The sequence below is a fragment of the Cydia pomonella genome, chromosome 8 (genome assembly GCF_033807575.1).
Source record: "Cydia pomonella isolate Wapato2018A chromosome 8, ilCydPomo1, whole genome shotgun sequence".
Classification (NCBI taxonomy): Eukaryota; Metazoa; Arthropoda; class Insecta; order Lepidoptera; family Tortricidae; genus Cydia; species Cydia pomonella.
In genome coordinates, this window is record NC_084710.1 from 2,412,974 (window position 1) to 2,439,975 (window position 27,002).

At 38.9% G+C, this 27,002-nt stretch overlaps 1 protein-coding gene across 2 annotated transcripts; it reads right to left on the reverse strand.

The window, feature by feature from the left end:
- Positions 1-847: 847 nt before the first annotated feature.
- Positions 848-26,988, reverse strand: LOC133520369 (aminopeptidase N-like). Of its 2 annotated transcripts, none has more exons than XM_061854749.1 (14): positions 25,592-26,988; positions 14,702-14,854; positions 13,098-13,385; positions 12,783-12,963; positions 11,444-11,724; positions 10,961-11,135; positions 8,899-9,073; positions 7,052-7,155; positions 5,916-6,110; positions 5,362-5,552; positions 4,794-4,970; positions 3,901-4,047; positions 2,845-2,923; positions 848-1,389 (listed from the first exon to the last, which is right to left on the reverse strand). In XM_061854749.1, exons 1-14 carry the CDS (start codon positions 26,347-26,349, stop codon positions 1,177-1,179), a joined length of 3,117 nt encoding a protein of 1,038 aa, XP_061710733.1. In that variant the 5' UTR covers positions 26,350-26,988; the 3' UTR covers positions 848-1,176. The 2 variants fall into 2 exon arrangements, with proteins under 2 accessions (XP_061710733.1, XP_061710734.1); XM_061854750.1 differs by lacking the exon at positions 25,592-26,988 and adding an exon at positions 15,185-16,499.
- Positions 26,989-27,002: the final 14 nt, after the last annotated feature.

Below are 27,002 nucleotides of genomic sequence, written 5' to 3' on the forward strand. Positions count from 1 at the left end.
ATTTTTCTATCGATACATCACTAGACTCTGTCAAAGCTCTTCACTGACTCTGGCGTAACAAAGTGTGGACGTGCCATTCTATCATATTCCATAATAATTTGATGACATTCCACACTCTGCCACTACAAAGTCTGTATATTTACCTTGGCCCACTACCTACTCAATAAATAATAAAAAAAAACTTATGCAGATAAACGTATGATTAAAGCTACTCTTTTCAAACTTGCTTAAGAGTCGCTATTACAGAGCCGCCGCCATACAAACGTAGCTCCACTCTTATTTCATAACGACATGCTAATAATTATTTGTTTTACAATGCCCCCTTGTTCCCATTGTTCCAATTGTTGTTGTTGTTGTTGTTGTTGTTGTTGTTGTTGTTGTTGTGTTGTTGTTTGTAATTACCGCTCGTGCTAATATTTTTCAAAACACGATGTTTAAACAAACTCTGTCTCCGAATGCAACACAAAATTTTTCACCACACCAACGCGAGAAAAAAACAAACTATGAAATACTACTAAAAAAACAAACCAAATCAAATCCAAATGAAAGTTATAAAAAATGTATAATTCAAAATAATTATTTAAAAGTCAATTCTGCCAGATAACATAAGAAAACAACTCAAAATTTGCATTTGAGTACTTAGCCCCACATCTAAAGATAAAATGCAACTGTCTCATTCGTTTTTGAACAATGTCTAGGGCCTTCGGTGTGGCGAAAAATAACATGAAACTTCGCATGAATATTGAAGCAGTGGCGGAGCAAGACAAAAATTTGGGGTGGGCAAGGTACAATTAGCGAGGCCCTCTGGTGGCGCAAGAAATAACGATTAACTTTTTACGGACCTCGGACCGCGAGGCCGTAGGCTATGGCCCACGTCGCCCACGCCTAGAGCCGCCTCTGTATTGAAGTAACATTTATCTATGCCTGAAATTATTTTTCATTGCTATAAATTGTAATACAAAGGAAACAGAGCAAGTAGAAGATTTACATACAAAAACTATAGGTAATCGCTATATTTCGTCTGTGTTGCAATTTCTAGCAACAAAAAATAATCAGGCATATCTATATGTTACTTCAATTTTCATACCAAGTAAATTCAATTGTATGAAAAGGTGAATTCGGCGGCTCTGTACTGGCAACTCTTAATTAGTTAATACTTGGAAAAATTAGACACCTTCAATGATTAAAAATCGTAAGCAAACACGACCCTAATATCAATACCATAGAAACGACGAGCGTAGGCGCATCGTTTTCGTCAATCCATTCGTAAACGTATTCGAGATGTTGCTGTTCCCAACTCAAGTTTTCGATGATGAGGTTTAGGGCGCTTTGGGCGGCCATTTCAGAATCATTGAGGTCGCTGTTGATGGAGTTCGCCCAGTTTTGGTACTGGAAAATAAATAAATAAATAAATATTATATTACAATCATGCAGATCGACTTAGTTCGACAAGTACAGGATCGACACTAGACCGGGCCGGGGCCGGGCTGGACCTTCCGGCGCTTCGTTTTCTATGAAAAGCATCACGTGATCACCGGTCAGCTGTCATAGAAAATGACGTTTCGTGCGTGAGTCATCCTTAACACGAAAATGCCTTTTCAAAAACGAACGAAAATGCCTTTTCAAAAACGAACGAGAATGCCTTTTCAAAAACGAACGAAATTGCTTTTTCATACAAGCGTAGTCCTAATAATTTCTGGATATTAACATTATTGAAAGTATTTTGATAGAATTGGTTGTATTTCAACCACAGCCCCTTAGTTTGTATTTCTCAATATTTTTATTATTATGAGAGTTAGGATCATTTAAAAACTGTATCAAATCTATTTTTCAATAGTAGTAAAGTCAAACGTATGGGCATGGCTATGGTTAATATACACCAAATTATGCAAACATATTTTCCATAATGTATATCCAGAGAGACAAATGAGGACGACGTTTGTATTTGGATAGATGGACAATAGCGAAACTATAAGGGTTCCTAGTTGACGTCGTAGAGCTGTGTGAACACAAAAGATGTAGTCTCATGAAATAAACATAATACTGGCAAAAAAAAAATTTGGACAAATTCGACTTAAACCTTTTTAAACCGGAGGCACAGAAATGACCAACAGAGGGTTACTTATAGTCATTTTGGTTGTTGGTCCCCGCCTGCGATACTTACCATCAACAACAATATTCTTGTGGGGCTTGTTTTCCTCTTTTTTAGTGTGCGGTCGGGTTTTTTGTTTTTTTTTATAATATTTTTATTTATTTATAACTTTTTAGTTACCCCCAAAAATTTCCTATCCTATGACACTCCCGTGATCAAGACGAATCTAACGATACGTCATACATCAAAATAGATCAAACCGTTTAGGCTACAGGAGGCCACAAAGAAACAGACATACATACATATACACTCGAAAAACATTACCCTCCTCCCTTTGACAGTCGGGTAAAAAGACATTTGTTCGCGATGATCACAGAACATGTACAAACATGTACAGACAATAATAGCAGAATCCCAGCTGAGCATGATGCTAGCTGTAAAGCCAGCGCCGGTCTTCCGTAGGGCAGATACATAACCCAGATAGCTACCTAGTATATTTCGTGTCATCCACGATGACGCTCAGATTTGTCAAATCTAACCTTTAATAATATGAAAATATGGGTCAAGACATGCGTCTTCGTGAATGACACGATCTATACTCTGTATCTTTAGGTATTCAGGTAGTTGTAACATTTATTGGTATATACAAAAAAACAGCCTGGATCTGTCACTGAACGACCTGACCTTCACCTACATTATTTTAGATATACCTAATGATACAAAGTAAAATGTTAGACCGTTTGGATACTCACGTCTATGGACAGGTCACCACCCGCCAAGTATTCAGACATATGCCAAACGATGTCTTCCAATTTCTCAGCTCCTCCATACCTGATAATATTAAACATCAAGGGTATTAAACATTTTAGAAAAAAATGAGATGAATGGTATATGGGCGTTATTCACAAACGTCTGTCAACTCTAACAAGCCGTTGAGCCGTTTGTCTCTATCTAACATTTTAACATTTGTTAGAAAAAAAAATTAACAAAGGTTTGTTAAGGTTTATGAATTAAGGGGGTTAGTGTTCGTTCACTTATATAATTATTTAATGGCAATCAACATGAAGTGACATAGGAGAGTGATATATTAAAGGTGGTCGCCGAGAAGATGGACAGTCCTATGATCACCCACTGGATGTCCATGCATGTGAGACCACATAATAATTTTAATTTAATTTAATTTAATTTGATTTAATTTGATTTGATTTTATTTAATTTAATTTAATTTAATTTAAGTTATTTAATTAATTATTTTAATGTAGATTTTATTTATATTCAGTAAATTATTAGATTATAAATTATTCATTATATTTAAGCAAAACTATGGATAATTATGTCCGAAATAAACGATTTCATTTCATTTCATTTCATATATCTATCCACATTAATGTATGAAAGTATGTAATTTATATAGTTTTGACCATAAGGACTAAAAAACTTGAACAATGTACTTATTGAATTAGAATCAGAATCAGAAATATTTATTATATAAACTGTGTAGGTACAAGAAGTATAACTAGGTACATTTTTGGATTCGTATCAATAGTATTAACATTACGCCGCATCTGCATCCCGACATACTTTTTTACTTTTCTGTGATTTTTACGGTCGTCTTGCTAAAATTGCCTAAAATACTTACTAATGGCGTTATTCATAAACCTTTGTGAAATCTAACAAGCGTTAGTCCCTATCCATCATTTTGATATTTTTGTTTGTTAGAAAGAGAGAAAATGTATAACATAGGTAAAGATACAACATTTTTAAGAGATATATTTATGAATAACGGGATAAGAAACTCAGGTACTCACATTGTTCTCACGTTAGCAGTGTTCCGTGAGAGCCAGTTGAGAGCAGTGCCAGCGTTGTCCGTGCTGGACTCCACTATGGCCTTGAAGATCCTGTTCCTGTCCTCAGTGCTATAGGGGCCGTTGGAGGCCAAGGTTTCTGCGAGATATCTGTTGAACACGACTCGATGTTAATTCGCTGTGTAGATTGGTTAAGGGACAAATACCAAGTGTACATATTTCTTGGGAGTCCACTTCTCAGCGTACTTAAGAATATAATGCAATTGTTAGGTTTACTGCAAAACACGGAAAAAACCATGTAAAACAAACGTTAGAACCATCTCGAAGGTCCAACGGATTATCGACTCTTTTTTAACAAACGATTACGAATCCAATAATAGGTAAAGGGCTTTTACTCCAGATTACCATTTTTAGGTAGTCGGGTACACGCCAGGGGTGGCCCCTCATCGACCTACCTACGTCCGACCTATTTACGACGAGATAAACGCCATGTCTCGAGAGCAAGCCAAAGACGCAAGAATGATGTAGCGCTTTCTGTAGGAGGGAGTAGAATGCGTTGATGACATTTTTGCCTGCTTCTCTCACCATGGCGCAGTATACTGCTGGTCTTTTTAGGTGCTATGCCAGGATTCTAAGCCTCTGTACCATTGCAATAATTTAGCCCATGGGCTATCCACAAGAATTTTCAAGTACCACTACGGATTATAGTAAATTGACCGTCAGCCCATTGGATCCGCTGGCGCTAAGACTGTGTGCTATTTACGTCGAGGTACACCATTGGCTTTATTTCGGGCGTTATATTCGGCCGAAAAACCTCAATGGCCGTCCTAAGAATTCGAATACTAGAAGGCCTTTAAGTGTTTTTAGTGAGTCTAATGAGGGTATTAGCTACTTACGTTGAAATAAACTGTGTGTCTTGAGAGCAAGCCAAAGACTGAAGAATGACGACGCGCTCATACATCGTCGGTTCTATCTCCAGGCGCGCGTACAGGGCGTTGATAACGTCGTTACCTCCTTCTCTAACCATGGTGCAGTAAACTGCAGGCCTTATTTCATGCGGTATGTCGGGGTTACTACAAAACAAGGATTCTGTTAGATCAGGACCTTTCTTTCGAAGGCTGTAACAAGTTTTACCATAGGAGAAGAAAAGAAAGCATTGATCACAATCAGGTCGAGGTTGAAACACGCTTACCGACCTATAAGGCGAAATATTCGCTCTTTATTTTAAAAATCAAAATAAATTTTGCAAGAACATCCTCGAGTCTTGGAAATGATTTTAATGGGACTCGGCGTTGTTTTTTACTGTCAAGTTATTATATAAAAAATTGACAGTAAAAACAGGAGTATTTTTAATCTTGTTATGAAGTTGAAGCCTTGTGTTAAAACTCGAGTCCAAGATAGAATAAAGAAGAAAAAACAACATGCTGGCTACTGTCCTGTAGACCTAGGCTATGTCCAACTTACACAACATCTCCATCATTAGGATTCCAGAACCAATCAATGGCTGCAGCCACACACGGCGCGTAGCCAGCCTTGCAGGCGTGCTCCATGACCAGCCCTCGCGTCATTGCCACATCAGAGTCCTCGGTCACAGAGATGTCAGGGTAGAAGCCGATCTCGTTTTCCACTCTGCCTACTGTCCGCCGGACCATTCTCTGTTAAGTGTGCAGTTAAATGATTATATCAATATAAATTGGCATTAAAAAATAGAGTCAAACTTATGAACTTCTCAACGATTCATATCTGTTTCTTTGTTAAAGATGTTAATAAACTATACTCCTAAACGCCTATCTAATGAAAAGCGTAACGAATATTATTATGATCGCTGTTTTGAGATGTCGTTTTTTTTTGTCGAACTTATAAAGCATTAGCAAAAGGTTAAAAACTTTAAACTGCGGATATAAAGGTACCCTAAAAGTTATGATTAATCTGCCTCCATTTTATTTTAAATTTCATCAATCTGGCACCAACGGCGGTCACTCAGTACGAATTAAATTGTAAAAAAGAAAAACAGTTACCAAGTAAATGTCTGGATCCAAATCCTCGTCGTCTTCTACCATTGCAAGAAGCCTCTTCTGCAAGAAGTTCATGTTCCTGACGAAGGCCTTCCATGGCGCATAGTTGATCTCATGTTCCATGGTGAGGACTACTTGGAAGGCGATGTCGTAGTCCAGTACACCGGCTCTTGCGAGGTTTAGGGCATCGTCTACGAGCTACACAAGGATAATTTCATTACGTATCTAAATTTTAACTGGTACCTTAAAAACTTAGGTGTACCTAAGCTATCTGGATAGCATCTGATTCTATACATATTAACTACTCCACTCCGATTAAATAAACAAAGTAAATACCACCAGCTAAAGGCTTTATTAAACCTATTAAACGAGCTCATTTAGATTTAGACAGCGCGCAACTAAACAATGCGAGTATATTTATATTGCGTACTATTATGTACTTCAATAGTCCTGGATGTACTATTGAAGTACTAATCTTAATACTGCGCATGCAATGTACTTGCATGTTAGTTTGCGCGCTGTCTATTTCTACATGAATAAATAAATAAATATTATAGGACATTATTACACAAATTGACTAAGTTCCACAGTAAGCTTAATAAGGTTTTGTGTTGTGGGTACTTAGACAACGATATATATAATATACAAATATTTATAAAATACTTAAATACATAGAAAACAATCCTTGACTCAGGAACAAATATCCGTGCTCATCACACAAATAAATGCCCTTACTAGGATTTGAACCCGGGACCATCGGCTTCATACGCAGGGTCGGTACCCACTAGGCCATTCCGGTCGTCATCCATGAGCTCGTAAATCTAATGTACTATCTAATTTAGCCGACCGATCAAATATCGCTATGTAAATAAAAATCGCATGAGGGTTCGCGCACCGTCACCGTCTAAATAAGCCATTTTATTGTCTTTAAAAGTGAATGAGAAAGTTGCGTTTTAATTTGCAAGTTTGCATTGCCCATGCCCATAGATACTAATTCTGATGAACGACACTAAACGTTGAAAGATTCCCACTAATAACATCAATCCACGCGATTGTTTGCCAACCCTCATTTGTCCAACTTCATAAGCAAGTTCAGCAACATTTGATTGATGGCTGTATTAAAATTCGATTAGACTTACTGTAGCGCGGTTGAGCGGGTGGATTAGTTCGCGTTGCTCGGGATCTTCCAGGGCCCATATAATCCTCTCCCATAGAGCCAAATCGTAGTTGACACGGTAGTAACCTGGCATATATTAAGTATTATTTACATATGTAATTTATGTGGACGGTATTTTTATTTGTAACAAAATATTTTAAGAGATTTTTTTATTTCCATTAAATAAACCAATCCCTGCTCGTTTCGATGTCAAATTAACATCTCACGGCTATTCGATACAACTTTTAAGGATAACTTTACTGCAGTAGATCTCATTAATTTAGACACATGATCCTTACAAAAACAGATTTGAAATTAGATATTTCAGTATCACTCTTATGTTCGAGGGAGGCCTCCAGAAACTCTGAGCCGTAATAAATTAAACGATTTACCTCTCGTCTATCTTTGATAAGGATCTTGGCAGAATTTTACAGTCATCGTAGTGATTATATGGTCTTTGGTCATCGTTACGATTTTTTTACGAGAACGATGTTTTCTACTCTATAGGCACCAAGTTAAGAGCCCATGAGCTTAGACCATCAATCATCCACATACGAAAAGTTTATGAAAAAGTAAAACTTACTGTGCAAAATGTCAAAACAGGGATCTATGTAAGTATTTTACTCTACGAGACTTAGCTGGGACACCGGTTATCGGCGACCACGACCAGTGTAACCTGCGTCGACTCGTAACGTCGGAAATAAAGTAAAATGATTTTATACGTATTCAAAACGCGAAATGTTTAAATTTTATTCTGTACCCCTAGTGTAAATAAATTCCATTTTGAAACGTGACGTACGCGTTTGCATTTAGTCTCATTTTGTATTGGATTTAGAAAGAGCGCGCCAAGCGGGACGTTTTGGAAACTCAAAATCCTATACAAAATGAGACTTAACGCAAACGCGTTCGTCACGTTATGATGTCGATAAAATTTACACTAGGGGTACTGTTGTTTGCATACGTGTCATACACATTGAATAGTACAGTCAGCATCAAAAAGTAGCTGATCAAACAACGCGTCAAACATATCTAACATTCTGTAAACAACTTACCAAAAAGTGATGATTCTATAAGTAGAACAATTAAGACTGTGAAACATACTTTTGAACTTGAATTTTAGAGATTTGTGTATATTTGGAGTCGTGGGGTCTTTGTAGTTTCTCATAGCTTAGAGGTTAGGTCTAGAATAGTTACATCTGTTTTACTTTTCATTTTGCTTTCTTGTATCTTAATGCTTGATTTTTTTTTGTTTTGTCTCGCGTAGGATTAGTAAATAGTGTTTGCCTTTAATTGGGTGAATACTCCGGTATGATTTTTGTGGTTATTATTTAAGTCCAATTGTATTTGTATTATACCTGTTGGCAAACCTTATTAAATAATTAAAAATATATATATATATGTATATATATTTGGAAAAGTTATCTGGAATATCAGATACTTTTGGCGCGTTGTTTCATCCGCTACTATTGATGCTGACTGTACCTATGCTTAACTCGTTTGCATCTTTCCTACGTCTCAAATTTAACCTAAACCTAACCTAAAGCTAAGACTCTACTGGCGGAATACATTTTTTCAGTACTTATGAATCAAATAAGAAAAACGGGATGTGTGTACCAGAGTAGTTAAGTTTTATTGTATTGTGATACCAAACACATTTTAGAATAAAATCACTTGTGTTAACACAGTTTAGAAAAACTTCACTTGTGTTAATACATTTTAGAAAAACTTCACTTGTGTTAACACATTTTAGAAAAACTTCACTTGTGTTAACAAGTAAACTTTTTCTAAAATGTGTTTGACTTCTAATGAAAATAACTTCATTCCACTCACCTTGTCCCTGAATGTTAAACAACAGGAAGTCTTCTTCATCCAGCGGAACGTTGATGGTCATAGTGTTATCCATCATTCTGATTTCGTTGATTTCGTAGTTGGGGCTGATGTTCGACGTCCAAGTGACTGGGATCTGGTAAGTTACTTGAGCCCCTGCGGTGAACCCGAACTTTTCCTAAAGTAATGAAGAAAGATTTTGATGAATGAATGCGGTTGGAGCGAGACAGAAGACAGGGCATGCTACTTTCACATGCGTAATAGTGAGAGTCTCCGCGGCAGGGTACTTCTAAATTGCTGTATTTTGATCTACCCGTCTTACGTGTTAGAAGATTAGATAGAAGACATGCTATTGTGATCGCTACAAACGCGATCTTAGTCGAAGGGTAGAATAGATATTAATATTCTAGGATAGTCATATGATCACCGGTCACCAGTAACACTTAGAAAAGGAAGTGCCGGAAGCCTCGGACACGGACCTTTCTAGCGTGAGTCATGCTCGTACTTTATGAAATACCTCAATGAGAAAAACGCTGCCCTCTCTCAACTCTAAGGTAAATGAATATATATTTTGGGTAGTGTTCTAAATTTAAGCTTCGAGGCGTAAACTACAAGACTCGAGTCGCGACTGCTGAGTCTAGAAGCCTTGAACCTTAAAGCCTCGGCCGTATAAGCCTCAATTTAATAAGTTCGCGTTGCTGCTTACGATTACAGAAACCTCGAGTCTTTAGGCCTCAAGCTTTAAAGCCTCCTAAGTTTTGAAGGTTTAAGTCTATAAGGTTTGGAGCATTTAAGTCTTAAAAGCTTGTAACAAATTAGATCAATCTATGCCATATTTGATAGTTATACAAGGTGCCCGTGAGGAACCCGAGCGATTTTAACAGCGTAATCCTGAGGTCATTAGAATTTAAAAATATTATATAATTTTTTTGTGAATAAGGGGAAAAAGAAAACAAAATTGGACTTTATCGCATTTTTGTTTGTAAACTATCAATTAGAGTGGATAAAACGTAAAGTTAAAGATTTATTTCGACTGCAGATGAATTTTATGAGAATTTACTTTTTGTGATCTGTTAATCACTACACTCAGACATGACAAAGTGGCAACGTAGTTAAGTTCATAATATTCTATAAAAAAACACAATAATACTTTCTGCCTAGAACGCTTATTGTTTGAGCTCTTAACGCTCGACTCATGCCTTCGAGGTTCGGGGGGCTTGAGCTTTCAATTGGCCCGAGTTTTTAAAGCTTAAGCTCTCTATGAGGCCCGAGTATTAAAAACTTACTCTTAAGAGCTCGTAAAAAGCTTGAGTCGTTATGGTTCTGAACCGTTTTTGAGCTCAAACCTTCAACGTTTAAGTATTCAAAGCTTGAACCTTCAAGGTTTGCGAGTCTTTAAGGTTTCAAAGTCTTCAAGACTAGTCTTTTAACAACACTAATTTTGGGACAATCTTACACTGATCGACCTAGCTCCAAACTAAGCAAAGCTTGTACCTACTATGGGTACTAGGCGACGGTATATATACTTACATAGAAAAATACATACTTATATACATAAGAAACAAACATCCATGACATGACATGATGATACAAATGTCTGTGTTCATCATACAAATAAATGCCCTTATCGGGATTCGAACCCAGGACCATCGGCTTCATAGATAGGATCACTACCCACCAGGCCAGACCGGTCCTCATAAAGAGAGGCTGGTAGCTTTGATGCAACCTTCGTTTCAAGAGCTGTATATCACACACCAAGCCTCCAAAGTGACCAAGGCCTCCAGTGCCCAAGGCGGGATCGAACCAGCGTCCTCTGCATTCGCGGCAGATACCTAAAAACGCTCGACCACCCGACTCACGGCGGCATTGGGCGAATTTTCTCACGTAGATCTATGTAATTCTTTAAGGTCTTACGGCGCCCTTTTCCAACTAATACTACTAGTTTAGACTTCCAATACTAGTTTTACGCGGTCATCAGACAGATGCGGATCCGCACGCCGCACCAATGTGTGAGCGAGCCACCGCAATGCACTTATATATCCATCGTAAAAATCGCCTTACATACCTGGGTAAGCAGAACGCCGCCTTGCCTCAACCCGACGTGAAGAGTCGGGTAGCCATTCGACTGAAGCCACGGCTCCAGAAACTCCGCTATGTCATCCACCATGCTATTGCCGTTGGTCCACCATTCAGCGTTTATAGCGTCGATAAAGAATCGCGAGTTTACTGTTTCTAATGCCCTGATTAGAATAAAGAAAACAATATAATTATAAGGCTGCTTTCCCAGAAAGGACAAATGAGCGGAGATTGGAGACGTACGAGAACCAACCAATACCATTGATATAGCGGAGCGCAGAAGAAATGCGAGATATCGTTATCGTCACAAAAACAACCAATCAGATTTATGTAACAGTTTAATACACGGACAGTATTTTGTTAATGTCCTTGTCTGACAAGTTGACTAATTTGAAGTTTGCTAAGCACGTGGATAGGAAACCTGAGTTCATTATTTCAGATGATGCTAAAATTGTACTACGAAATTCATTACCTGCTGTTCAAGAGTATCTGTCCAGCTGTCCGAATGAAATCCTGTTCCTCACTGCCAAGAATATGTTTGAGCATGTTCATTATCGCTGGTGCTTTGTATTTCAATAACTGATGGCCTGCGATGTGGTCCCTTATTTCGTCTTCTTCGAAGATATCTTCAGCAGGCTCTAGAGGACGGGCGATGGCGTAGCCGTCTCGGTACAAGGCTTCTTGGATGACGTCAGTTACAAATACAGTGTTGAAGTCCACGAGTGTCACGTCTAATAGTTGGTTATTTTGGAACTAAAAAGGAAGATTATTGATCACAATTGACCTTAGTGGTTTGTATTTCTCTTGTATATTTGAGCTTTTTAATAACTCGGATCCCGATTCAGATTTCACTTGTTACGGTTTCGATCTTATTTCGATAGGAGCTGATCGCTCACGCTGATTGGTGCATGTGAAATGAAGTGAGACTTGTGCATGAGATGAGCGTCAATAATTAAGACAATCGACAACAACATATAAATACCAGTTAAAACCAAAACGAATAGTTACATTAGAATCGAACCCTTGTTTTTCTTTAAGTTGTATATTTTACTGAGGTGTACCGATAAAGAGTATTCTGTCGATCTCTTGGGTGCCAAAGATTAAAAATGTTGCCGATATAGACGAGGTAAAGTCTAATCATTTTATTGGCTCAAGTTTACTTGAGTCCCTAGAACAATGCCATTGAGGTTGCTAACAAAAGCGTGCTACCCGGTGCATAATATAGGCTATATTAAAGATAAGTCGATAATACTACATTAGTAAAGAGGCCGAGAAACAAAGGGTTGCAGGCCAAGTAGATAAAGACTTAATAGTAGAAGAAGGATAGGGATACTTGGCCGGCAACCCCGTTTCTCGCCGAGATTTGTATGGTGCTTTTCTCAAACTTGCAATAAAAATGAAATTGTAGTAAATTTATTTTATTCGTAGGTTTACACAGCTAAAACATATTAAGAATCTACTACTATTTGATGCTTAAATGCCAAGACATAATTTGACGTTGCAAACAAAAGAACGTTGCTTTACAGGCCTAGGTGTGTAAGGCTGTATGAAATTCCTTTACATATCTTCTATCTTCACTCATCGCACCGGATACGTTGTATTTTCGGACCTAATTTGAAGTAAAGTCATGTCTACATTTCATTGTAAGTTTGAGAAAAAATACTTTTCAAACGGGCTCGTTTCTTCTTCGCAATGCTTAAAAGAAAGTTAGGCTTTGTTTAACAATTTAGTGTTTGTCAAAAAGTCACCTTAGTTTATTTCTACTACAGCCACCACTGTTATAATATATTTTAACAGAAAAATTATCTTACTTCTTTATTGAGCTCGTAGCCTGTGTAAGACGCAAGGCCTTGGATCACCCATTGGAAGCGCCAGTTCTCGGGATAGATGACATATCCATACCACTGCCTAGCTACTGCGATGGCTATCTCAGATAAGGCTTCCTTTCTCTGTTTCGCTGAATTAACCCGTTCCATCAAGAGGTATGGTTCCCTAGTGAACACAAAAATAATCTATATAAAAGCTGATTGCGGATTAAAACGTTCAATCGGTATAATCACAATGCATTGGGATCAAATTTTAAGAAGTATTTATTTTAAATAGAAAATAACAAAAAGTAATCTTACCAAATGCAAACCGTCGACAAGGCATACCAATCTTTATGCACATCAGGTAACGCAATAACAAGCATCCTTCCGTCTTGGTCCAGAACGATTTCATTATAAGGTTTCTGAGTCCACAGTTCCAGGTTGTTGAAATAGGAATTGATGGCAACTGAAGCCTGGTTCTCTTGGTTGATGACTCCTGGACGAGCATAAAGTTGCACGCCAGCAGTAGGGTTGTTGATGTTGTTAAAGTTGTGAGCAACCATGCCCCAAAGCACCGCAGGACCAAGCAATGCTTTGAATTGACCGCTAATAAAATATATAAAGTATTAGTCAAGATATCATCAAAACGATATCGCGAAACAAACTATTAGTTAAAGATGTACTTGTGTTCCTAATTATTTTAAAAACTGTAGAGATAAATCGGCTGTGACAAATCTGTAGGACATAGTTCTCTTCTATGGCCCTTGTCGTTTCTTTGTTCGTCATTTTGATTTTTTAGATTTTTTTATTACTGTAAAAATTAGGAGCGAAAAACAATTTCATACAAAATTTTAAATGCTTCTAACTCCTACATAATAATATATGTTGTTATATTATAATAATTAAAAATTCGAAAAAATCAAACGTACGCATAGCTGTGTGATGTTGATATACGAGTACAACAAATTGTGACAAAATATTTTCAATGATGTTAATGAAATAAAAAATGAAAAGGCTTTTTCACGCGGGTCCTCCACTTTCATCTTAAGGTGTAAACCATTTCAGATTGTATTAATTATAAAACGCAATATTACCATTAATCTATTATTACCACGTATAGAACCAGCACAAAGAACCAGTATTTTGCGCCAAGAGTTGTTGCCGGCGGACAACAAACTATGAAAGCGAAACGTGAATCTCGCAGTGGATCAAGGGACACAGCAACTCAAGACAAGGGACACAGGAACATGCTGAGACGCAACACCAAGGTAAAACACCAACAGTACTGGTCTAACCTAGGCACATGCAGGCAGGCGAAGGAGGCCCTCCCGACAATCGACCCCGGTTTGTCGAGGAGGCTGAGACAGCTGAAGAGGCCACAGCTCCGGCTTTTGACTGGGGCCATAACCGGCCACGCCCCACTAAACAAACACCTACTAACCCTACGTGTTACAGATAGCCCCCTCTGCAGAGCGTGCATGGAGGAAGAGGAGACAGCCGCCCACGTCATTCTTGAATGCCCAGGGGTGGCAGAATACCGGGCACAATACCTCGTTTCTCCGGGGTCTCTCCCAGAAGTCGTCGGCAACATCAAGGGTCTGCTAGGCTTCCTGGTAGAGTTGGGTTGGCAGGAGTAGTGCCGTCAACCCACCATCACGCAAAATAGGCGGGAATGGCGACGTCAAGTTGCGGAAACCAAGCCCGCGTATACGAATACGAATACGAACTTGAATCTCGCGACCAAAACGCGTAAGCGCTATGAATTTCACAGCACCTTCGACGTTTTGGTCGCGTGGTTCACGCCCCGCTCCCCTCCCCTACAGGTTACGATTGCTAGTTGCGACAATTTCATTGTTTGGTATGGCACCACTATACGAAGTAACAATAACTCAGTCAATATTAAACGACTAAAGTTTACTTACTTAGTGTTGTCTTCTAGAGCAGAATTCATGAAGATATTATTGTATGGGATGTTATTGAAGGTGAATGAGATAGTCGATGGTTCCGTGAGCTCATCCATGCAAGGGAACACCCGCCGGGCGTTCGTAGCGTGCAGGTTCATTGCCAAGTAGTTGCTGAAATTAAAAAAGAACTTACAAATTGCTCTCAGACATTAATTTTGTCGAAATATACTATCGAATACAAGTTTTTTGAGTAATTGGTGAAAATGTAATGTCAATTTTAAACCACAAGTTAGGAATAACATATAACAAATGTGGTTAACAAATACACACAAATGTATTTAAGAATTATTAGGTAATTTACACTTATAAATTACTTTTTTATTACTTCGTATATGTAACATACGATAATTATGAACTACAGAATAATTATCATGGACAAAATGTACTATGTAATGTTAACAAAAATGTAAGCTCTTTAAATAAAATATAATATGCCATTACATCCCGTCGAAATCGCCTTGAAAGAATCCGAAACCAGTTTGCATACTTCCAGTATACTCTATTACTACTATATAGTTCGAAGCTTCTTGCTGGGGCTCTATCTCCAACACGCCGCCATCAACACTAAAATCTGCTGAAATCGCATTCACTTCCGTAAAGATTCCAGTTCGAACTGCTTGAATATTAAGATCTTCAACGTGGAAAACAATAGGATCATCCATGGTTGCACTAGTTAGACGCACTTGAATTACTGCACGACCGGAAAAACTGTTTCCATTGGGGGTTATTTCGATGCTGTATTGTCTTGCTTCTTGACCTGGTCTTACATTTCGGAATAGAGACCGAGTTGCATTTGTTAACATTGTCACATTGGATTGTACTGCATTATCTTCTTCTGAAGGGAAAGGAACAAGAACTGATTCTGTTGTAGTAAGTACTTCATCTTCCACAGTGGTAGGTGTTTCTGTATCGGCAACTGTTGTAGTTAGAGATTCTATGTTACCTTTTGTGGTAGTATCAACTTCTCCATTTGGATCAAAATCGTCGCTTTTCGCATGTTCACTAAACGGAATCAACGGTATTCGAGGTAACTCAGGTTCCGCAAAAGCAGTATCAACTACGTTCAATGATTGTATTTTCCTTTCTATTGGTAAAGATTTTGCGAACACACTCAATAATATTAGGTTGATGAGGATGAGACACTTCCACTTGGTCTTTCTCCGGACCATTTTGGGATAGATAAAATGGCCGGAACAGTAAAATGTTAAATAATTCCTGTCATGCGAACACAACCACTTTTGGACTACTAGGAGAAAGAATGAATGATCCGTGGAATTAGATTATCGGATACTGTCATTCGAGACACAGATAAAAGTTTATCGCATTCTTTCGCTTCTCTCAAGTATTGAGAAATTTAGAGATAACGATTCAGCGATCGCGATATCGCGGTCAGTGGTTAGGAAAGCTGAAGAACTGCATTCATAGTAGGTATTTTATATCAAATTATAAGTAACACTCACGAGTAAGAAAACGTGTCATGTCTCTTTATTATTTTCTGTCTTTTTCCTTGTTGTCTGTTACCTTTCGTGATTTTTCTCACTTGATGGTCTCATCGGAAGATCAGCGCTGGAAGCCACCAGCATCATGCGGAGATGAGGCCATTTCGTGGCACTTTATACATTCTTTGTTTTTGTTATATAATGTGTCTTGTTTGTGTTTACGAATAAAACTTATTCTATTCTATTCTATTCTATTCATGGTGTATAAAATCCTCCATACATAGTAATTACATTGCAATTCGTATTAAAATTGTCTACTTAGATTACGGTTAAATATTGTAAGGAATTATTATAATCTTTTCATTAAATATTATAACGTATACATATAATGCTATACAAGGTGCCCGTGAGCATTGCGAGAGATTTTAATGGTGCTTTCCTGATGGCAACACAAGCAAAAAATGTTATATGACTTTTTTTGAAATTCGTTTTTGTTTTTTTTTTCTCTTTTTTGAACACTCCTCCTTTCCTGTACATAAAACGTAATTTTTATTGATAAACATATAACCTAAAATTAACTAAAAAGTTTTATTTTTATTTGGGGGTAGCCTCTCGAACACATTTTTTTAATTTTTCGATGTCAATCAATAGGTATGTCCAGACTAGACCTCAAAGTGACAATACCGCAGTCAAAATTGGTTTTGTACCGACTAATGGTGAAAGAATGATTTCGAAAAACATTTAATTATCTCTGAAACTAGGCCTAATCCAGAAAATTTTATATGACATTTTAGTTTCTAAATATTACCAGGAATACTTAGTTAAAATGTCTCGCAATGCTCACGGGCACCTTTTATGTTAAACTAATTAAATCACACCGATTTAATGATTTTTTTATTGTGATAATAATTTTACCAAATTGCGTAAGTGTCTGTTATTATCAAAATACATTATAATCTTAGCTGTTTAACAATTAAAACAGAGCGTTTGAAGTTTGAACCTGTCCACTCACTAACATCGCCTTGGCAACAAACTATTTGGCTGGTTAGTTATTTAGTTTAGCTAGTTAATAAACTTAGTTAAGAAGTGTTAAGAGAGGTATGGGCATTGTGAACGTCATCTCGCTTTGTGTAGTAGGGCACAGCGCAGCGGATATCATTCCAGATCTAGAGCAGAGCCCAACTGGGGAAGTACCTCCACCTTACAGAATACCGCAGCCAAATAACATTAGACCCTACTCATAGTGTTGTGTTCCTGACGGTGAGTAAGGTTGCCAGAGCTCAACGAGGGGAGAGGGGGGGTTAGGGTCAGAAACGCGCATGTAACTCTGGAGTTACAGGCGTACATAGGCTACGGAGACTGCTTACCATCAGGCGGGCCGTATGCTTGTTTGCCACCGACGTAATATAAAAAAAAATCACTCAAATCAAAACATCTCTTTATTTTTTTATGTTATTCAAAACTTGGTTCATATTCGAAAATCTTTATCCTTTCTGGTCCCTATTTCACCACGCTACATTTGTAAAAAATATTACAGAGACATTTGTCAGGGACGTGTGTTGAGTGACACAATTGTCAATTGTGTTTAACACGTTTATAAGCACTTCTATACAGAATAAATTTACGAGAATCAATTTATGAATTGTCAAGTGACAGTATTGACAATTCAAGTGACAGCTGACAAGTAAAGTAAATTTTGTACAGAAGTGCTTAAAAACGAGTTAAAATTAACATGTCTTGAAATACCGTAAAATGTGCCTACTTTGCCCATTGGGTAACATATTATGCAACAGTTTTTATGCATGAAAACTATATCATAACCTCATTTAAGTATTACAGCATGACAGTTATGATGGCCTACTTTAAATCAGCATATAAATAAGTAAATAAATATTTGGGGACAATCACACATCGACCTAGCCGCAAACTAAGCAAAGCTTGTACTATGGGTACTAGGCGACTATATACATGCTTATATACATAGAAAACACCCATGACTCAGGAACAAATACCCGTGCTCATCACACAAATAAATGCCTTTACCGGGATTTGAACCCGGGACCATCGCCTTCATAGGCGGGTCACTACCCACTAGGCCAGACAGGTAATCTACCAACATACTGACCACAACATACCTAATAATTTTAAACTTTAAACTAAATTTCGAATTTTGAAGCAAGTAGACACATTTTACGGTACCTATTGTGCGAAATTTTTCACATTTGTCATCAACGGAACATTTGGATTTCCTCTGCTTAAATTGATTGACACAATCTTTGTTTTTCAAGAATTCTGCGTGATAAAGTATTGGTAACAGATAGGTACAATCTATCTTCCACCTCCTCGTTTATTTTTTACCACTTGTACGAGAATATTTTACATTAACTGTTGGGTGTTGAATTCATCCGATTGCAAAACTATTGCGATATTAAAGATAGATTTAATTTCAATTTAAATCTTCCTATATAAGTAGATAAAAAATGTAATGTCACTTTTACTTATAGATTTACTTTACTCATTCACGAATAAACTGCCTTGATTCGTATTGTTATGTTAGTAAGGGTTAGATTTGACAAATTTGCGCGTCATCGTGAATGACCCGCACTATGGTAGCTCAAATAATAGGTGGTACTTACTATGCTTCTTCACGTGCATTTCGTTTGCGAAGTTAAATAAATGAATATGAACATGGTGCTACTGAAACTGTCAAGTACCGTAGGTCCATATTTAGAAAACGACTGAATTATATGTTAATGCTATGTTTATCAGACATTTTATGTTAACTATCGCTAAAATAACATTGTTATAAAGGCCGGGAAATAAAGGGTTGCAGACCAAGTAGATATAGACAGCCGAACGTAGTGAAGGCGAATAGGGATACACGGCCGGCAAACCCGTTTTTCGCCGAGATTTGTACATTGCTTTTCTCAAACATGCAATGAAACACAGCTAAAAACAAATTACGAATCTACTACAGTATTTGATGGTTGAATGCCAATACGTTGTGTCACAAAAAAAAGAAGGTTGCTTTACAGGCCTAGGTGTGTAAGGCTGTAAATTCCTCTACATAATTATCATCTTCACTCATTATACCAGATATCAGATACGTGTATTTCCGGACCTAATTTGAAGTGCCGCCAGCATCCTTGGTACAATGCCTCAAGGGCCTATTTTAGAGTTAATCTAGTTATAGTAATACTCTGTATATATCCATTATGTATATTGTTATTGTAAATAAATACTTATTTATACATCGATTTCACGTAAGTCATGTCAACATACATTGTAAGTTTGAAAAAATATGTCTTTCCATTATCAGCAGACCACTTTTTGAATCGAAAATCTGCTTAATAAGCCGAAGCTTATTCAGACCTTGAACTTTATAAAGCCTCTGAGCTTCATGATTAAAAGATACAACGCCATTGAGGTCAGAAGCAAAACTCATTTATTTCCAAACTACCTTCAGCTGTCATTACAATTCAATCCTGCAAGTACCTATCTAAATACATAACATACCTTTCCACCATAATCAACAAGTCTAAATCAACACTATTAATTACAAAATCATTATACAATTAATAATCATTAGGTATTCCTATGATGTCGGGCCATAACTCTGGCGGTGGTATTTCAATAGGAGGATCTTCTTCTGTTGTCGACTGAGATCCAAATTCAAGCGGTTGTTGGTCCCCAGTAGGAGCTTCCACCGGCTGTCTCAATGCTCGAGCTATGATTTGATCAGCATGACGACGATGCAGCTCTCCATCTTCCGTTCTTACCACATAAGTACTGGGTCCCTCTATTGCCTCAATCTCGCCTTTTGCCCACTTAGTTCCTGGCGTGTACATTCGCACGAGCACAGGTTGATGCAGATGGAATGCACGCACGCACGGCCGCTGCGCTGCCTGTTCTAGCTGTTGTTCGGCACGGCTCGGTGTGCTCTCCGGGTGCAAACTTGATATGGCTGTTCTATATTTGCGTCCATTAAGCATTTCCGCTGGTGTTTTATTGGTAGAGCTGTTAGGGACGGTACGCAAAGCGTATAAAGCTTTCGCCAGTTTTTCACTCCAAGGCATGTTTGTGGCAGCCATTTTCTTCAATTTATTTTTAAATGTCTGCACAGCCCTTTCTATTTGGCCATTGGTCGCTGGGTGGTAGGGCGGAGTAAATATGTGCCTGATATGGTTCCTCCTCAAAAATGAATTGAAATCTTCGGACGTAAATGTCCTGCCGTTGTCGGACACCAAGACATCCGGCAAACCTTGTGAGGCAAAGATGCGTCTCAAAATTGTAATTATAGTATCCGAGCTCATAGATGCAACAATTTCTGCCTCTATCCACTTGCTGTAAGAATCGATTAATAGCAAGAAGGTTTTTCCCTGGAAGGGACCAGCAAAATCGATATGGACTCGACTCCAAGGTTTGTCCGGCATTATCCATATTTGCGGATCTTTAGGTGGGTTGTTTCTCACAGACTGGCAGTCCTCGCACTCAGCCACCACCTTCTCGATATCCTTGTCCATGCCAGCCCACCAAAGGTACCCTCTAGCGTATGCTTTGGTCTGTACAATCCCGGCATGTGGAGCATGTAGCAATTTAAGTACCTTTTTGTGGAGCGAAGTAGGTATGACGACTCTGTTACACCACAATAAACAATCTTTATTGTGTGAAAGAGCATCTCTGCGGATCCAATATGGTTGCATTTCAGGATCTGTATTGGAGCGCGGCCACCCATGGAGTACGTTAAATAGCACCTTCTGTAGCATCTGATCTTTCTTGGTTTCTTCAGCAATTGCTTTTACATCCAGGTTCCATCCCAGTGGTTGCTCTTCTAGCAAAAGTACCTCGCCTAGACAGTCTACATTTGGGTTTACAGAAGACGTCTCCGGTTCTGTCCACCTGCTTAAAGCGTCCGCATTGCCAATCAACTTGCCTGGCCGATATTTGATAGAATAACTGTACCCGTTAAGTTTTAGCGACCACCGTAACATTCTAGGCGATATTTGGTCAGGAATTGGTTTCTCCGGGTTGAACAGACCAACTAAGGGTTTGTGGTCAGTGATGATGCAAAATTTCCGTCCGGCCAGGAATTGATGATACTTAGTTAGGCCGAACATTATCGCGAGGGCTTCTTTGTCAATTTGCCCGTAGCGTCTCTCATGTGGTTGTAATGTCCGAGACGCCATCATCACTGGACGTTCGGATCCATCTTCCATGATGTGGACCAACGCGGCTCCCAAACCATAATCTGACGAGTCGCAAACCAGTAACAAATCTTTATTTAGGTCATATCCGACTAATGTACAATCCGACGACAAAAGATTCTTAGCTTTATTAAACGCAGCTTGTTCCTTCTCACCCCAAGTCCACGGTGATTTCCCTTCCAGCAACCGGTACAATGGTTCAAGCAATGTTGCTTTGTCAGGCAAGAATTTCTCGTAGTACGTGTATAGTCCCAAAAATGCTCTTAATGTCTCTTTATTTGTGGGCGCTGGTTTACCCTGAATCTCTTCTACTTTGTCCGGTGTCGGATGAAGCCCCTCGGCGTCCAGCATATGGCCCAAAAAGGTGATACTCCGTGAAGCAAACACGCATTTATTAACGTTTAGTCGAAAACCCAGATCTTGCAGCTTTTTCAGTACTGCGTTCAATCTCTGGTTATGCTCTTCCATATTTCTCCCTGTGACGGCCACATCGTCTAGAAGACACGCGACTCCTTCCATGTCTGCCAGGGTGGTAGACATAAGCCTCTGGAAGATGCCCGGCGCAGCGCTCACCCCGTAAGCTAAACGATTCACCTTCATTAGTCCAATGGGTGTATTTAGTGTTAGCAGCGTCGCGGTATCATCGTCCACCTTGAGCTGGGTGTACGCCTGCTTCAAGTCCAATTTGCTAAATATGCTTCCCCCGCTAAGCTTCACGAATGCCTCTGTCGATGTAGGGAGCGGGTATGAGTCAGCATCTATTGATGCGTTAACCGTAGAACGATAGTCTCCACAGATACGCAAAGATCCATTATCTTTCTTAACAATTCTTAAGGGAGTTGCCCACTTTGAATATTTGATTGGTGTTAATACACCGTCCTTAATCATCTGACGCAGCTCATCCTCCACTTGCTGTTTTAGTGGGAATGGTACAGGTCTCGCTTTCATGAATCGTGGCGCGGTCCCGGGTCGCACATGCAGTGACACTGGTGGCCCGGTGTACTCTCCCAAACCCTCCATAAACAAATCTGGGTATTTATTCTTCCATTCAGCTACTTCCTCTTCTGACCAGCCCACGCCATCCACTTGCAGCCCCAGCTTCTTAAACCAGTTCCTACCGAGCAAGCTCGGTCCGCAGCCCGCGACCACCAACAGTTCACATTGAGCCTCCTTGTCGCCTAAAACTACTCGTACGTGTAACAACCCTAAAACTCTTAAAGGGGCACGGCTCCACGTAACTAGTTTCACATTTGTGGTATTTAATGGGGGCGGGTTGAACCACAACTTTTTAAATGTCTCCTCGGATATTATAGATCTCGAGGCTCCGGAGTCTATTTCCATTAATAATTTGGTTCCATTAATATCCACATTTGCTCTAATCGGTTCACAGTAATCCTCCGCGCAGACATAAATTCCATTCATCATGTCTTCCTGGTCAGAGTTGGAGTCGCATGAACACTTGTCATCAGTCAGATGGACCTTACCTAGTTTCTTATTGCAAGCCGAAGCAATATGCCCATGTCGCTTACAATAATAACACTGAGCCTTACTGAAAGGGCACCGCTCATTCGGTTTGTGAACCCGGGCACAATGTTTGCAATTCACTATTGACTGTATTTTATCAATTTCCATCTGGTCACTTTCGTTATGTGGAGTTTGCTTAGATGTACTAGCACGCGCTTCAGGGTACAAGTCTGGGAACGTCGCCTGGTAGTTAAGACAATACTGAACGGCCCCCGTATACGTGAGGTCCTTGGTCTTCAACAATTCGCGGCGCAGGCGCTCGTCGCGCACCCCCAGTACTAGTCTATCTCTCAACTGTCGCTTAAGATCGGCAAAGTTACATTTAGCACCGAGTAAACTTATCGCGCCGATGAACTCTTGCACGCTCTCTTGTTGTAATTGTATGCGTTTATGAAACTTTCCCGCTTGTAAAATTTCATTTACTTCCGGCTCAAAAAACTGATCCAAAACACGGATAATGTCCTCAAATGAAGCACTTGTTGGCCTCTGCGGGACCAGAAGTGATGCAATGAGCGAATAAGTGTCCTTGCCACACTGGGACAGAAACAACGAGCGCGCCCGAGCCGGGTCCTGCGCTACGCCCGCCACGTCCAATGCACATAATAATTGTTCCTTATAATCACACCACTTGTCAGTTTTTGGGTTGAATTGTCCGAGAAGCACCACATTTGAAAGATTACTGTTCATTTTGCACACAAATTACATTAATTTACCATAGTCGCCAATAAAAGATACAACGCCATTGAGGTCAGAAGCAAAACTCATTTATTTCCAAACTACCTTCAGCTGTCATTACAATTCAATCCTGCAAGTACCTATCTAAATACATAACAATGATTAATGACAAGTTGGAGCAAAAACGGAAGCTAGATTTCGTGTGATAGTGCTGGAACAATGATGTATTGCTTGCGGCTAGGGCATTGTCAGGAAAATAGAGGCCCTCAGACTGCTACATAGCAATAACAAATGTATATTTATGCCTTGTCACCTATCGGAACCCTATGGTTTCCCTACCCTAACCCGTAGATCTATATCTACCTATAATGTAAAATATTGCCTGCAATCGAAATGATGTCATTGGAATTATTGAATTCAGAAATAATATATGATTACGTATCTTCTGGTGCTCTAACTTTGGCTGTTATAAAATGTTATACAACATTGTGTGACAGGGACATCATGACAGTATTGATAGATTGATAGTAATTAATTATGTTGTCCCTGTCACACAATGTTATATAACATTTTAAACAGCCCATGTGGGAGCATCATTATTTGCTTTTGTAACAGTATATTCCAAAATATAATCACCCACTGTCGGCCGGATTCGAACTTTAAGCTACGTCAAATGGTCTAGATACGATATGGATCCGATATTTCAGTGTCCGCGATATTTACGTATTGGTACATTCAAAGCCGTTAAGAATCTGAACATTAGTAACGTTTTTTCAATTGTAATCTGCCTTTTTCACACTCATGAAGTGTTCATATACAGTGCCCGGCGATAAATATTGCAAATCCGAATTTCGGCTTCGTAGAGCGTTGCCTCTTTCTCACTCCTGTAAAGTGTAGCTTCCAAAAGGTACCGGTTTACAAGGTTTCTTGCCAACGGTTTAATGTAGAAAGTGGTTGTTGTTGATAGTAGGTATGGAGCATGATGAACGAGTGATTTTCAAGATTTCGATAAGTACAAAAGGTGGTTTAAATTTAGGTGCCTCTAATTGGTCACGATACAAAATATGTGGAGCGCTCCTATTGGTGCTTTTGAAAAAGCCTCCGAATACTAGCCGAGCCCGATGGCTGCGTCTAGCAGTTTAGCTGTTTTATACAATAGTAAGTTGCATTGGCAACACTATTTTTTAGCTCTTTCAATGGAGTAATTGAAACATACATAATGTTCAAGAGAAACGGATACTTAAATACTTTTGACATTTGATTTGTATATGGTCGAGATAAACTTATAGCAGATTAAAATAAAATGAATACAGAAATAAAATAAAAATACCCCACAAACTATTAGCCCCGTCAAAAATTAACTTTTAAGCCCCGAACTGTTCCCTACCTGGCCCAAACGTTCCAAATATGCCAGCTGCGTTGCCACGCTGAATGGCTAAGGATATTTGTTGGACCAGATAAGATCCAGCCCGGGGGTCGCAGCCTCTGTCCCTCAACCGGCGTCCAATATCTCTAACCAGCTTCTTGGCCTCGGCGCACCATGGCCCAGCCGTCTCGACAGCGACTGGAATAAAGTCATACACTGGTCCGAGGTTGGCGTATTTCCCATGTTTAAACTTAGCAGCAGCCTCAGCCGCTGCACCTGCCTTCTTACTTGTGTGGCTGACATGAGTGGGAGCAAAAGTACACACACATGTGGCATCCCACAGCAGGCTCCGACCTTTTGCCCACGGGACCAGTGTTAGACCGTCCGGCCTTTTGCCATCTGTACGGCTTAAACCAGGGGGTTCCAAAATACAGGGTATGTTTGCATAATTATGTTATAGACAACGACTTTCTGTTTCATATGTTGCAAACTTCACAAGCTGAGATTTACATTTCGATAATAAAAGTTATTACTTATTAACCATTGACTTAATTCATGCGTGCTTAGCAAACTGCAGTATGTTCGCAAAAGAATGTATGTACCTACAGGTTATTATAAATAAAAAAAGCTTTGTACTCACATATTATCATTATTGAATTCTCCCGTCCAAAATCCAGAACCAGTGTTACTCAATGAGCCAGTGTATTCAATGAACAGTGTGTACAGTGACATTTCGACCCCAGTTTCAATTTCCAAGAGACCATCATCGACGTCAAAGTCAGCAGCGTTCATTGTTGAACTTCCAGTGATTGAGAACATTACAGAATTTATATTCAGATCTTCTACATGGAAAACAATAGGATCCTCTAGTGTATTAGCATCACTTATTATCACTGAAGCTGTTAAACGTCCGCTAAAAGTGCCACTGGCTGAGTTAGGTTCAAGTTCTACCAAGTAGCTGGATACGTGCATGCCAGGTCGAATTTGATTCCTCATGGTTATATTATTTCCTTCTTCAATGCCATTTTCAATCATTATTGGTATATTATCTGGTGATTCGGGATGGCTTGGTTCACTTTCGTCGATACAATCTTCAAGCAAATCGGATTGAACAACTTCCGGGTTCTCAGGCGTGTCTATTATTGGTGTTGGTACCTCTGGATGAATTGGTAAATCGGGGTCGACTCCTTCGATTTCATCTTCTGTTGTCTCTGGTAATGGTAACTCTGGTAAAATGGGAAAATCTGGATCATGTTCTACGACATCATCTTCGGGTAAATCAGGCAGTGACGATTCTGGTACTTCTTGAAGAATTTGTAAGTCCGGTTCTTCTTCAATTTTTATTGGCAACGATGACACTACACCGAGAATGAAACAGAAAACAAGTACAGACCGCATTTTGTTCGCGGATTAAAAATTTACTTCTCGAACGTGGTCTTGCATCGATGCGTAGATCTTGGGCATGAGTTCTAAACTGATTTTTTTATCCGTCAATATCTACTATAAATTGATTGATTGCTGTAGCTAAATGACTTTTTGGTTTTTCACAGTTGTAAGATAAAGCGTTGAAATATTTATCAGACACAACAAGGTTAAGTATGGCCAAGTAGATGCTTACGATCAAACAACGCACTTTGAGAATACCTATGAGTCATTATCACCAAGTGATGTATATGTATAGTCAGCGCCAAAAAGAATGGACTATACTGCGCGTCAAAAGTATCTACTATTCTCTAATAACAAAGGGAGACATGTCTCTATATGTAGAGCAATTAGATTAAAAAAGATATGTTTGGGCGCGAATTATAGAGATATATCTCTATTTGTAAGAGTATTAGAGGGTGGCAGATAATTTTCATGCGTTGTTTCATCCACTACTGTTGATGCTGACTGTACCTACTTAGTACATTAATTAATTCTGCGACTTAGCCTTCTTAAGGCCAAAATGTTTTTTTTTTAAGTAAGTTTAATCTTATATATACATGCCCATATTTTTAGAAAATGTTGTAGGTATACTTCTATTTGAATGTGTCAAAAAATTAAATATAGTC